The sequence below is a fragment of the Onychostruthus taczanowskii genome, unplaced genomic scaffold, assembly GCF_017590055.1.
Source record: "Onychostruthus taczanowskii isolate IOZ18803 unplaced genomic scaffold, ASM1759005v1 scaffold22, whole genome shotgun sequence".
Taxonomy (NCBI): Eukaryota; Metazoa; Chordata; class Aves; order Passeriformes; family Passeridae; genus Onychostruthus; species Onychostruthus taczanowskii.
The window spans coordinates 604,641-618,656 of record NW_024499462.1 but is presented as its reverse complement, the minus strand read 5'-3'; the positions used below and the strand labels follow the sequence as shown (position 1 = coordinate 618,656).

The 14,016-nt window shown below is 51.3% G+C and overlaps 1 protein-coding gene across 1 annotated transcript; it reads left to right on the top strand.

The window, feature by feature from the left end:
• Window positions 1-241: 241 nt before the first annotated feature.
• LOC121336110 (lysosomal acid lipase/cholesteryl ester hydrolase-like) lies at window positions 242-5,004 on the top strand. Its single transcript, XM_041404957.1, has 9 exons — window positions 242-325; window positions 794-959; window positions 1,636-1,834; window positions 2,042-2,151; window positions 2,465-2,601; window positions 2,988-3,131; window positions 3,638-3,709; window positions 4,266-4,331; window positions 4,771-5,004. The coding sequence occupies exons 1-9, from the start codon at window positions 242-244 to the stop codon at window positions 5,002-5,004; spliced, it is 1,212 nt and encodes a 403-aa protein (XP_041260891.1).
• The last annotated feature ends 9,012 nt before the right edge of the window (window positions 5,005-14,016 follow it).

Here is a 14,016-nt window from a genome sequence, read left to right as displayed (position 1 = left end):
AGGGCCTGATGGAGAACACGGGATTAAAATGTGATGGAATTTGGACTCTGGCTTTGTTCAACATTAGCAAAATGAGCCATTTTCAGAGTTAGAGGACTTCTGGTTTAGAATCATTTCACCCGTGGAGGGGCCAGGTTGATATCCTGGTGGAAGTGCAGCGCACATTAAGAGAACTCCCCCCAGCTTCTGTGCCAGTGCCAGCAAAGTCTCTCAATGTTTTGACAACGTTTTGCAGAGCACCATGATGTGGCTGTTCCTCACCATTTCTTGTTTCATGCTCGTCGCTGCAAAGTCAGAAGAGAACCCCGAGGTGTCCATGGATGTTGTAAGTCCCTTCTTTTCCTGCTCGCTTGAGCAAGTTATCCACATGATCTGTGCAAGACCCACGGGCTCTGTGTGTCTTCACCGAGGATTGACACCAGGATTTTATGAGATATTTGTCTCCCTGCTCTTACATGCACGGAGATTTATGGCAGGCATTTATTGGGGGGGGACTTTGATCCAAGTCAGCAGGTTTGGTCAGAACAGCCCTCTCAGGCTCAGAATTTGGCTGTCTGTGCTGCCCTGCTCTTGACTGCAACACAAAAAGTGACAGTTCTCTGCCAAAAATTCTGGCTGGAGTCATGGCATTGCCACGGCGTTGGTGGAAGGGACATTGGGAGGTCCTGAGCCCACCCCCCCCCTGGAGTCACCACCAGCACTGATGGCTTTGCCCAGCCAAGCCCTACCACCCTTGAGGACAGAGACCCTCCCTCCCTGGGGACTGTCCCATGCTGTCCTTCCCTTCCCACAGGGCGAAATTGTCCGGTACCACGGGTACCCCTATGAGGAGCACGAGGTGCTGACAGAGGATGGATATTACCTCACCCTGCAGAGGATCCCCCACGGCAGAGACAACCCAGAGAGCTTCAGCCTCCCCCGCAAGGCAGGGGCGCAGGCATCCAACATGTTCTGTCCCCGTAAGTGCCACAGGGAGCTCTGCCTGGCCCTGGCACCCCAAGGGCTTTGCTGGGCTGGAGTAGCCACGGCCAAGGCCACCTCACCTTGGGCTGGGTAACCTCCAGGAGGCAGCTGTCCCCGCAGGAAAACCTAGGCAAATAGCCTAGGGAGCAGAAGAAATGCAGGTGCCCACCATGCTGACCTTGTTCTGAGAGGCTTTGCTCCAAAGAGGAAGGAGGATGAATGGGGCAGAGAAATCTTGCCCCAGGTTTTACCTCAGCTCAAAACCAGAGAGTGGAGCAGCAAAAAGCCCTTAGTCAGGAAAGGAAACCAAACCAGGCGGCCAATCCAATGCCATCTCACTATTTTGCATCCTCCCTGTGTCCAGCTCAGTGCCATCTCACCATCTGGGGATCTTCCTGTTCCGCACTGAAACCCCTGCTTCCGAGCTGTGGTGGGGTGAGGCCCCGTTCTTGTCATGTATATGGCAAATAAGTGCAAAAAACCCCTCAGATTTCCAGTCTTTGCCCTGGCCTGCTTCAAAAACACCTCCCAGAAAGGCTGAGGACAGGAGACAGGGGACAGTGTCCCTGCCCTGGCGTCACCTCCCAGGGGTGCTGCCAAAGCAATACCTGGATGTGAATGATCCATTTCGCTCGTGGTCACAGAAAATGATTCCTCCTCTTCTTCCTCCAGCTCCAAAGGCCGTGGTCCTCCTGCAGCATGGCCTGGTGTTGGAGGGAAGTAACTGGGTCACCAACTTGCCCAACACCAGCCTGGGATTCATCCTCGCCGACGCTGGCTACGATGTCTGGATCGGGAACAGCCGCGGGAACAGCTGGTCACGGAAACACCAGGAGTTTGAGTTCCACCAGCAGGAATACTCAGCTTACAGGTATTTGGTGTGAAACTGGAGGGTGGGCAGCTCCCTGGTACCCCCAGCAGTGTCTGCAGGCTGGAGGAGGGGTGCTCCCAGCACTCACACCCTCTGCCAGTGGGCAGAAATTGGGTTGCTTGTTGCTGCCAAAGCTCTTGCCCACACCCCAGCAGCCATGGCAAGGTCAGCAAGGGTGATTTTGTCGTGGGCCTGTCTCCCCTGCAGCTTCCATGAGATGGCCATGTATGACCTTCCAGCGTCCATCAACTACATCCTGGAGAAAACGGGGCAGGAGCAGTTGTACTACGTGGCTTATTCCCAAGGCACCACCACAGGTACTGAGGAGGAGAGCAGGCCTGGCAGAGTCACATCAGCTGTGCACCCCCAGTCTGGGAGTGTTCCTAAAGCCTCGGTCAGGGAGGGAAATGTCCAGGCATTCCCAAACCACAAAAGGGAAAAGAGCAGGTAGTTGCTTTAACAGAAGGGTTTTGAGCACTGGCAGTCCCAAACTGAGTTTGTCTCATTGCTGCCAGAGCCTGACCTGCTAGAGCCACCTCTGAGGGGCCTTCTGGTGGGCACACACACCTGGAAGTCAACAGCTGCCTCAGAAACCACAGGGCAGGCTCTGCTTCCTTCTCCCTCACCCAGGTTTCATTGCCTTCTCATCCATTCCCGAACTGGATCGCAAAATCAAGATGTTCTTCGCCTTGGCTCCCATCACCGTGAACTCCAACATGAAGTCCCCCTTGGTGAGGGTGTTCGACCTCCCCGAGGCGCTGATTAAGGTGTGTCCTCCCCACAGGTGAGGTGTGAGGGGAGGAGGGGCTGGGAATGTAACCTGAGACACGCAGGGCTTGTACATCACCTCCACCTCCTCGTTCTGGGAGTTTGTGCGTGTGCTGTGAGCCTGGAGGGCAGGAAAATCCTCTCCTTGTCGAGCCTTAATCACAGAACTATTAACAGGAATTGGTTTTGGGTCCCTTCTCCTGGGAGAAACCTCTCCTAGGAAGGTCAGGGCTCTTCCAGGGCCATGGCCTTTTCTGAAAAGCCAAAATGATGAAGCACAGCAAAGTTGTCAGCAACATTCGGGGGTGAGCAAATAGGTGGGGAGCACCTGGAGGCAAAAAAGAGCGTGATACACCCCACTGATCCACCCCTCTGACTTCCACAGATCATTTTAGGACAGACAGTGGTTTTTGATAAGGATGAGGTCTTGAAGCAAGTGATTTCCAGAATGTGCATCTACCCCATACTGAAAACCGTGTGCTCTTTGGTCTTTTACCTGCCCGGTGGGTTTACCAACAGCTTGAACGTGGTATGTACACTGCAGCTTCCCTCTCAGGAGATCCCCTTCTCTCTTAGGAGATCCCCTTCCCTCTCAAGAGATCCCCTTCCCTCTCAAGAGATCCCCTTCCTCACTGTCTGAGCCCAATCTGTCCATCTGCTGCCTCCACATGGCCTTCCACATCTTTGGCTGGCAGAAAAATTCAGGCTGGAGGTACCAGGGTGGGGGTTTCTCAAGTAAAGCATTGGTGTATTCCTTATTATTCCAAGAAGGAAACGTATTAGGAACAACACATAGAGCTACTGCCATGAGCTGAGCTTTGTCTTTGCAAAAGGATCCTGAGCATGAGGTATGGAGCCTTACTTTGCCTTGGGAACCAGGCATGCCCCTGCCATGGGAATTGCCCAGCTTGCTGCAGGGAGCTCTACAGATCTGTGTGGGTGAGGCTCGTGTGGTTACTGAACAGGTTTGGTTTATTTCTGACGTGGATTTTTTTGGGGGAGCAGAGGATAACCCTCTCTGATGGTTTCTTGCAGAGCCGCATGGATGTCTACCTGGCCCGCTACCCTGACTCCACATCCCTAAAAAACATGTTGCACTGGCGCCAGGTAACACCTCGTGCTCTCCTCCCTGTGCTCAGGGCTGGGAACAATCCCCCACTGCTCCCCCTGCACAGCTGTGTAAGGGAGGGAGAGGAAAGCTGCCCTGAAACTCTGCTGCAGATGAAGATATTTATTCCAAAAAAAGAGGTGTCCCTGGGGCTTGTAGGAGGTGGAGGTGGAACAAAGGCTGATGATAAACCAGGAGATGCCAGAGTGAAGGCTGAGGGTCGGTAAGACCACTAATGATACAATTAATTACTGGAAATGTTCTACTCACGTCCTCCTGCTGCTGGCACTGACCACAACACACAAAAAACTTGCCCAAAGGTCTGATTCGTGTCTCCTTTGAGGCTCTTGGCTGTACACCAGCTTCTTCCTGGTGGGTTTCCTCGCTGAGGTCTTCCTGGGGCTGGGCCCTCCTCCCAAAACCCAGTACCAGATGTAAAAATGGTTTCCTGAGCCTTGGTGGCAGGAGGGAGCAGTGCAGTCCCCTGTCACCTGTTTTGTCTTTCTTAGAGCCCCCTCCAGTGTGTGGATAATAAACATAACTCTCCTTTTCCAGCTCTATCAGACGGGGGAATTCAAGCATTATGATTACGGCAGTGACAACGTGCTTCACTACAACCAGGTAAGAGAGAGCCATGCTCAGAGGGGAAAAATAAATATTGCAATGGAAATATTGTCATGGCTGAGACTGCGTTTGGAGAATGGAGCAGCCTGGGCCAGTGGAAGGTGCCCCTGTCCACGGCAGGGGAGCTGGGACAAGATGATGTTTGAGGTCCATCCCAACCCAAACCATGCTGTGATTCCATTAATTACATGGTAGTTATGGAATTTGCTCTGTATGAGGAAGCAGGTTCGTAACTTTCTAATAAAAATAAGTGACTCAGTCACTCAGATGACTTTTTGACCTTCTGGTGAAAAGAAGAAGAGCCCAAGGCACAGTGAGGCTCCCTGGTGATAGCTCCTCTTCTATCCCTTGGGATAAGGAAGAAATTCCAAGCAGCCGCCAGGATACACTTACTTTGAATTTTTGGCTTTCCCTTTACCTCCCTCCTGTCTTCCAGACCACTCCTCCCTTCTATGAGCTGGAGAACATGAAAACCCCTCTGGCTGCCTGGTATGGGGGCAAGGACTGGATTTCAGCCCCTGAGGATGTGAACATCACCCTGCCCCGTATCTCCAACGTGGCCTACAAAAAGTACATCCCCGAATTTGTGCACTTTGACTTCCTCTGGGGCAAGCAGGTCTACGAGCAGGTCTACAAAGAAATGCTTGACCTGATGGAGAAGGGCACCTAGAGCTGGAGCAGTGGCAGTGATTGGTGGCTTCTCAATGACTTCTGGGGCTTCTTTCATCTGGGGGGGGAATGATAAAAAAAAATAAGAAAAACTGGGGGGGAAAGCTCAATAAACTGCTACACTTGGTCTGGATTGATATTATTCTGGCCAGGGAGCAAAAACAGGCAATCCAGCGACTGGGAAGCACTCTGGATTGAGATTCAGTAGGCTGAGGTCCCTGCAGAAGCTGAGCACAGCCCTCACACCCTGAGTCTCCCAGGTGCCTCCCTCACAACCAATTTAGTGGAACTTGGCTCCTGGTGGCCACTGTGGACTCTGGGCTCCTTGAGCTTGGGTTCCCAGCTGCAAACAGCTGGCCAGAAGCTCCATGCCCTCCTGGATGCTGGTGTCCCACAGGAGCAGGTCTGCTGGGATGAAGCCACGTGGTGGATGGATCCTGCTTGATTCACCTTCTGGCAGCACTTCCACACCAAGAATCCCAACATCCTGGCACTCAGTGCCTTCCTTCACGGCTGGAAGGAGCTATGAACATCCTGCCTAGTGACAATGAAGAGTGGCCATAGGTTTGTGTCCATGAGAACCTCCCACTTTACTAACAAAGGGGACATCTTTCTGAGATCCATGCTGATTTGGATAATCTTACTTATGCCCAAAGGAGTTTCAATAGGTTCTAGCAGGAAACACCATTTTGCACCACTTTAAGCTATTCTGAGGCACAAACCCAGCTGCAAAAGCCACCTTTTGCTGCCTCTCAGGGAGACAGAAGAAGAGTGTGGTGGAAAGCAGTAACGAGCCTAAATCTGTTTTCAGCTTCTGGATTAAATTGTTAATAATACCTTGATCAGAGGAGGAATTGTGAATTTGCCAGTTTGTGTAACTATCTTCTTAAAATATGCCTGGGAGCAAGCATATTTTAAAGGATAAAGTTCTCTTTCCACAAATACGTAATGATGATGATGATGATAATAATAATAATAATAATAATAATAATAATAATAATAATAATAAATTGGATAGGGTCTACTGGCTCTGTGTGGTTATACCGTTAACTAGAGGTTAAAACTCTGGAGGAATTGTTCCCTGGCAGGGTGGGCAGGCCCTGGCACAGGGTGCCCAGAGCAGCTGTGGCTGCCCCTGGATCCCTGGCAGTGCCCAAGGCCAGGCTGGATGGGGCTGGGAGTCACTTGGGATAGTGGAAGGGGTGGAATGAGATGGGCTTTGAGGTCCCTTCCCACCCAAACCATTCCAGGGTTCTGTGGGCGTGGGGGTTTTCAGCACAGACCTCTTAGCACGTGCAGGTGAGGGAGAGCTGCTTGCCCAATGCTCCTCGTGCTCAGGGATCATTTCCAGTGGCTGTCATGCTGGCAGATGCCCAGGGTGCCACCAGCATCTCCCTGCAGGGAAGAGGTGGGTGGTGAGGAGGGTATGGAGCCCAGCACAGCTGCTCTCCAGAGCCAAACTGTGGGGTTTTAGCAGCTGAGTTTCATGCAGGTGTCTGGAGATGGTGGCACAGGGCTGGCTCTGCTGAGTTACCATCTGTAAAGTGTTTCACTTTCTACCCTTACAGCTGGAACTGACCACAGCAGGAAAACAGGGCAGGGTGAGGTAATCCCAGGGTGCAGGAATGAGGCTATAGGTCAGATAGGATCTGCCTGGATTGCCAGTGATTAGCTGCCTCACTTAGGATATTTGTAATGACATCTTTTTCCCTGCGATCAGCTGCTCACGGCAGGGCTGTGCCCTGGAGCAGCACCTCACAGGACTGCACTGTGCTCATGCCATGGATATCAATGAAAATGCAGGATGACTTCTCCACCTTGGAAAATAAACACACAAAGATGCTGGCAAGATGTTCCCCCTGCAAGCTTCTGAAAAACTGGCAAGAAATCAGAATCACAGAATCCTTAAGAGACCCCCAAGATCATCAAAGCCAACCATACTCACCACTAAACCACACCTCCCACCTACCATTTATTCAAATTCAGTTTTAAATTTTAACTTCTGAAAACTCATTAAAAGTGCAGGGTTTAGTCTCTTTCTGTTCAGTTTATGAAGTTTCTGCCACTCCTGCAATTATCTGGTTCAGTGTTTGCAATGCATTATCTTCATTCTCCCCTGACAGAGCACATTGGTGAAGTTCTGGCTCAATCAGGTTCTGGTACTTGCTTCCCCTCTGCTGTCAAAGGATCAATAATAAATGAAGAGGTGTGTTTTGGAAGTGAATTGATTTATGCCTGCAGAATAAATATCGTGAAATTCCGTCTCCTGGGATGGCCATGGCAGGATTGGAGGCCTGGCATGTCTCAGGTCCGACAGGCAAGTCAAACACCACCAGACAGGTCTGTGGAGGCACAGAATCATGGAATCACAGGATGGTTTGGGTGGAAAGGAACCTCAATGCCCACCTCATCCCACCCCAGGGACAACTTCCACTGTCCCAGGCTGCTCCAAGCTCCATCCAGCCTGGCCTTGGGCACTGCCAGGGATCCAGGGGCAGCCACAGCTGCTCTGGGCACCCTGTGCCAGGGCCTGCCCACCCTCACAGGGAACAATTCCTTCTCAATGTCCGATCCATCCCTGCCTCTGGCAGTGGGAAGCCATTCCCTGTGCCCTGTCCCTCCATCCCTTTTAAACAGTCTCTCTTCGTGACTCTTATATCTCCTTAGGCACTGGAATGCCACAATTTGGTCACCCCAGAGCTTCTCCTCTCCAGGCTGAACACAGCCCCAGCTCTCCCAGCCTTCCCTCCCTGCAGAGCTGCTCCATGCCTCTGCCCATCCTGGTGCCTCCCCTGGGCTCTCTCCAGCAGATCAATGTCCCACACATCTCAGTCCATGGCGATCCATCCAACCCCTCACCCTCAGGCAGCAGAGAGCCTTCAGCACCCTTTTCCCCTCCCTGAGTGGGCAAGCCAGCCTCAGCCACACGTGGGGAGGATGTTGCTCTCTCAGCCTCTGATTCAACTTTCTTCCAGCTGTGCTCACGCAGAGGGTGTCACGCGGGGCTGTGCGGGCTCAGAGCTGTGTCACATCCCGCCCAGGGCACAGCAGTGTCACCCTGCTGGCTGAGCCAGCGCTCCCCAGCAGCACACAGGGCAGCAGCACAGGCAGCAGTCGTGGAGGGGAGCACAGGGCCAGCCCCAGGCTGTGCCCACGCTGAGAGGTGCTGAACACCCCTAGCACTGCCTTCTTCCCACAGGCACGGGCTTGAAGGGAAGTGGTGCCTCTGCAAGTAACCCAAGGATTGTTCTGGTGTCTGCTTTAAGCAACCTGCTGGCCTCTGGGGTGATTTAGAAACTGATTTGTCCCAGAGTTAATCTAGAACAAGGTTTGATGGAGTTATGATGGATGGTGTGCTGCCTTTTCACATCTTTTTGATCCTTTACAGCCTGACAATGATTTCCAGAGGCATTGCTGAGTAGATTCGGGGTTTCATTTGGTTGAAAACACTGTGCTTCCTTATTTCAGGAACTCACAGCAATTTCCGTGTTATTTCCAATGCAATTTTCAAATTTTCTTTTGAGTTTGTAGGATGAAACTCTGAGAGAGAGAGAGAGACTCCGGTTTTGAGACTTGCATTTTCATGTGATGGGGCTTCAAGCAGGTGGGAATATAAAGCCATGGAAAGTTACAGTTAGCTGAAATCAAGATCAGATGTTATTTTCTCTAAAACGTCACAAAACAGTGATGATCACGATGGTTCTTCCCCCAGGCAACCACTGACAGAACGAGAGGGTACAGCCCTAAAGCTGTGCCAGGGGAAGTTTAGGTTAGACATCAGGAGAAAATTCTTCACTGAAAGAGTGATTTGGCACTGGAATGGTCTGCCCAAGGAGGTGGTGGAGGGACTCACCATCCCTGGACGTGTTTAAAAGAAGACTAGACATGGCACTCAGTGTCGTGGTTGGTGAGTTGACGAGTTGATGGTTGATGAGGAGGTGTCAGGTCCTAGGTTGGACTTGATGATCTCCTAAGGTTTTTTCCAACCAAGTTCATTCTGTGGTTCTGTGATGACCCCTGACCCTGGACTGTGTCCTGTGGGACATGTTCCTGCTCGCTCATAGCCCTGATCAGGGCTTTGGCAAAGCTCAGCCAGATCAGCTTTTTTCTCCAGTATGCTGGAAAATAATCTCAAGAGCACTATGGCACCAAATTTGAAAACTGCAGGTGTTTTTTTTACCGAGAAATTTTGCTCACGTTGTCCCAGATCTGTTCAGCCACAAACCAAACTCTTTCAGCTGTAAAATACACTTTAAAGCCAGTTGTACAATGAAGAGAGATCAGGGAAGAAGTACAAAAAGTTCAGGGTTGTTCTGGGCTCTTCTGAACACAGGAACAGGGGAGGAATTGCCAGAGAAGAAACACCAGTGACCACATCTCCATTATTTCCCAACACACATTTATGCTTTTGTTTATTCCATTTCATTATAGAGAACGGAATGATTGCATGAACAACCCTGGCAAGGCATTGTGAAAAGATCAGCGGTTTCCTCAAGCTCCTCTGTGCAACTCCAGCACGGGCAAAACCCCTACCAAATGTGTAAAGCAGAGATATCCCAGCCTAGCCAAAGGGACTTTAAACTAGGAGAAGTACAAGCAGATAAGGACTGCTTCCCTCATCAGGTTCTTTAACCTGAGCCATGTTCTGCAAGGTTACTGCAAGGGAGTTGTGTTTATCTGGCAGGAATTGCACAAGAGCTGGCATTATTCTCTCCTTGCCAACATCAGGGTGCTACTCCCTTTCCCAGCTCGGGATGCCAGGACCAGGTGATCTGTGACTGCTTTACCCTCGTGCTTGGCAAGAGGCACCACCCTGGGCTCACAGCCTGGTGGAAAGCAGCAGCAGCAGCAGGGCAGCAGCTGGAGGAAAGGTGGGCATGGGCAGCCCAGGAGAGGATTAACCCCAAGCCCAGAGCTGGGGAACGTGCTGCTTGCACCACGGTGTGCCTCAGAGGAGGTGACTCAGCAGCAGCAGACCTGCACCTGAGGGACAGCAGTGGGGACACAGCTGATCCCACGGGCTGTTTCCCTTCCTGTCGTGCCAGCAGCAGGTGGGGTTGCAGTCCTGTGATGCCTCAGACGAGAACATGAAAGGCATCCAGGGGCTATGCTGCATAATGTCTGTGATGTGTGAAGCTAACAAGCAACACACCACACCAGAAGATGTAACTTTTGATTCTTAAAGGGCCCCAGAGGCCAAGAAAAACCTGGGGTTTGGGGGTCAGGCACAGGAAGCACATGGATGACTCATTGGGTGGAAACCTTGGCCTTCCATGTTACACTTTGACCAGCCCACCTGGACACATCCCTCTGGGAATGTGGGATCCCAGGGTGGTTTGGGTTGGAAGGGACCTTAGAGATCACCTCATTCCACCCCACTGCCATGGGCAGGGACACCTTCCACTGTCCCAGGCTGCTCCAAGCCCTGGCCAGCCTGGCCTGGGGCACTGCCAGGGATCCAGGGGCAGCCACAGCTGCTCTGGGCACCCTGTGCCAAGGCCTGCCCACCCTCACAGGGAACAATTCCTAATTCCCAATATCCCATCTAAACCCAACCTCCTTCAAGTCCTCAAAGGTCTTCATTCCTCCCTTTGACTAAGGTACACAAGAGTCCCTCAGTAAAAATCCAGCTGCATTTTTTTTTTTAGAACCTTCTGTCCCTCCACCACAGGTGGAATAACCCCAGGTGCTGAATCACTCACCTCAGCACTGACACACTGCTCCCATGGCCTCATTCCACAGCCTGAGCATGTCAGGGAAGTCTCTGCTGCCTTTCCAACCTCTACTACTATACTACTATTAATTTATCACTACTATTACTACTACTTAGTACCTCCACTAGAGAGCAAGGAGTGGGTTAGAAGGCAGCAGTGTGGGCAGCAGGGGAGGGGGGATTCTGCCCCTCTGCCCCACTCAGATGAGACCTCACCTGTGCACAGTCCTCGTGCTCCCAACATAAGGAGGGCATGGAACTGTTGGAGCAGGTACATGGAGCTGCTGAGGGGTCTGGAGCATCTTCCCTGTGGAGCCAGGCTGGGAGAGCTGGGAATGCTCAGACTGGAGAAGGGAAGGGTGTGTGGAGACCTCAGAGCTCCTTCCAGGACCTGAAGGGACACAGGGGAGCTGGAGAGGGAATCTGCATCAGGAAAGATGCAGATCTGTACCTGGAGTGCCAGGACACAGGGAATGGGTTCAAATTGCCAAAGGACAGGGATGGATGGGATATTGGGAAGGAATTGTTCTCTGGCAGGGTGGGCAGGCCCTGGCACAGGGTGCCCAGAGCAGCAGTGGCTGCCCCTGGATCCCTGGCAGTGCCCAAGGCCAGGCTGTTCTTTGGGGTTTGGAGCAGCCTGGGAAAGTGGAAGGTGTCCCTGTCATGGCAGGGGTGGAATGAGCTGAGATTTAAGATCCTTCCAACCTACATAAGTTCCATCCCACGACTCTCTGACTCTTTGCAGTGGGATTTTTATGCTCACATGCAAAGGAAGACATTTCCAAAAGCCCAGATCAGGCAGAGGGGCAGGAGGTAAGGAAGGAGGGAAGGTTCTGGCCAGGCCTGCCATGAGGAGGAAGGCACCCACAGAGCCCCTTTGTGCCAGCAGCTGTGGCAGCGAGAGGAAATCTCAGCGCGGCGATGGACCAAGGCGTTTGTGTTTCACAACCCACATTCCCTGCCTCGGGAGGCAGCCTGACCCACAGCCAGGGAAGGCACACTCCAGCAGAGCCAGCCACAGGCTGGGCTCCCAGGTGGCTCCCAGGGCAGGGAAAGGCGTGGGCTGGCGGTCACAGGCTGCAGCTGGGGTACAAACACCCTGGTACAGGCAATTCCTGTGGCTTTGGCCGAGCACGGGTGTTGCACCAGCTCTGCCCCACAGCTCTGGCTGCTGGTGAGACCTCCAGCCTAAAGCTTTCCCAGAGAACCCTGCAGAGCTTTTGTGAGTTGCCCCTTGCTAACACGACACTTTTAGACCTTACTGTCACTTCTCACGAGGGGTGGGATGCCCAAGTGTCTCCCATCCAGGCAGGCAGTGAGGCCTGGCCTGTCCTTGGGGTGTCCTTGGGGAGCTCGGCATGCTGCTGAGGCTTTGGAAAGGTGGGAGTGATGCCTTAAGAATGATGCCTTAAGTTTTAGTTTTTATATTTTTCAGATTCTATTCTGCTTTGGTGTGTAGTTCTGAGCTTCACCTTAAGGGATGGTGAGATTTTTGCACAGAGCAGGGAGACAAAACAATTCCTGCTCTAGCTGGGGACCAAGGACAAATGATCCAAATCTCAGCCCAAGAGCACAAACAATGTGGGCTGAAGAGAGAAAAACAAGCAGGATGGGACTGCATGGGCTGGAGCTGTAACTGGACAATTAACTCCAATATGCAAATGGAGCAGAACTGATCACAGTGACAGAGCCCGTGAGCGGGAGTCCATTTTGTGTCCATTTTGGTTCACCTTGGGTGCAGCCCTGGCTGGGCTCTTGTGCTGCCCAAGGCGGATCCATGGAGGCCTTTTAATAAATCTCTGCTCTATTCTTTAACTCTGTCTGGGCTCTGTTCTAGGTCAGCTTCTCAAGGCATCAGTTCAGTCCAAGTTTTTTGTTGCCCCAGGAACTCTTCTAAATTACCCTGGGAGATAGGAAATTACACTGGTAATTAGGAAATGACCCTTTACAAAGAAAAGCTGTTAGTTTTTTGTTTTGTTTTGTTTTTACCCTGGCTTGTTGGCTTTTTTCTTTTCCACCCTGGCTATCAAGAGCTTAAGGTGCAACTCCATAGCTGGAATTCCTCAGCGCACCAACCTGGCTGCCTCTGCAAAACCTCAATCCTCTGCAAGCACGAAAGCCACGTGAAGCCTCCCATGAAGGGAGGTGCCACAGGAGCCATCAGCACCCACCTGTTAATTGGAGGACACGTGAACAGCAAGTGCCAGCGTGGCTGGGCTCTGACACAGCGTGGTCCTTTTAACTCTGGTGGTGACAGAGCCACTGGCACTGCCACCACCAGCCTGGTCAGACGTGCCACTGGGCTCTGCCTGGTAACGTATTTCCCTCCGTGTCCTTCAGATTTGTGTCCTTTTGGAGCTGCCCCAACACGGGGGAAAAGCATCGGTCGATCTTTTTTTATATTTGGTCCTAACTTGCACCTTGGTGACACCACAGGTAGGTTTGCTGGGAGTGTTTCAGAGGGTAGGAAAGTCTCGTGGTGTGGGAGCAGAAGGAGGGAGGCAGAGTGTAATTCACAGTTCATGCTGCTGGGCTGAAGCTAGGCTCTAACTTTTGAGAGTTTGGCAAAACATTAGAAATCATATGTAATGTTAAGTGTGTGCATTAAAAATAGGCCACTGCTCAGCTCAGGAGCATCTAAGGTGATCAGAAAGGTTTCTGCTTTTTTTTCAAGCTACACTTATTTAACCAATAGCCTTCCTATGAGGCTGTACCAGTTTCAGCTCATAGGATCCTTCTGTTTACAGTGGGTTTTGAGTAGAAAAGCTAATCAATAGAGAAACACGAAAAGTATAGACATAGTCATAGCCCAGCCACACTAAACATGTTCCTTCTGTAGCACAAACTCCCCCTTTAGGTTGATTTCCTCTCTGACACAACTGGCCCAGTCTGGGATTATCCCAGTATTGGTTTAGTTCTTGTTTTGCACAGCTGGTTCTCTTCTTCTTGCCATTAAAAATATAAAAAAGGCTCCTGCCTACTACCAGATCCTGTCTGTACAATATAAAAAATTGTCATGTGGACTGCAAAGAAAACTGAAATTGGGAATTCCTCCACTTTCCCAGCCCAGAAAATGATATGTAATCTGCAGATATGCGAGGAACCTAACAAATCCCAACCAAGTAGAAACAAACATTCACATCAATTCCAGTAACAATAACAATCAATAATAACAACAACAGCATCCGCGTTGCCGGTTTCGCTGTTGCCATTCCTGCTGTGGCTCCTGTTGCTATTATTACTATCATTATCATTATTTGTTGTTGTTGCTGTCGCTGTTATTATTTACAGAGGCACAAG

Coding starts and splice junctions, on each gene's coding strand:
- LOC121336110 (XM_041404957.1), top strand. CDS start 242: ATGATGTGGCTGTTCCTCACCATTTCTTGTTTCATGCTCGTCGCTGCA. Junction 2,602..2,987: donor TCCCCGAGGCGCTGATTAAG/GTGTGTCCTCCC, acceptor TGACTTCCACAG/ATCATTTTAGGACAGACAGT. Junction 4,332..4,770: donor ACGTGCTTCACTACAACCAG/GTAAGAGAGAGC, acceptor CCTGTCTTCCAG/ACCACTCCTCCCTTCTATGA.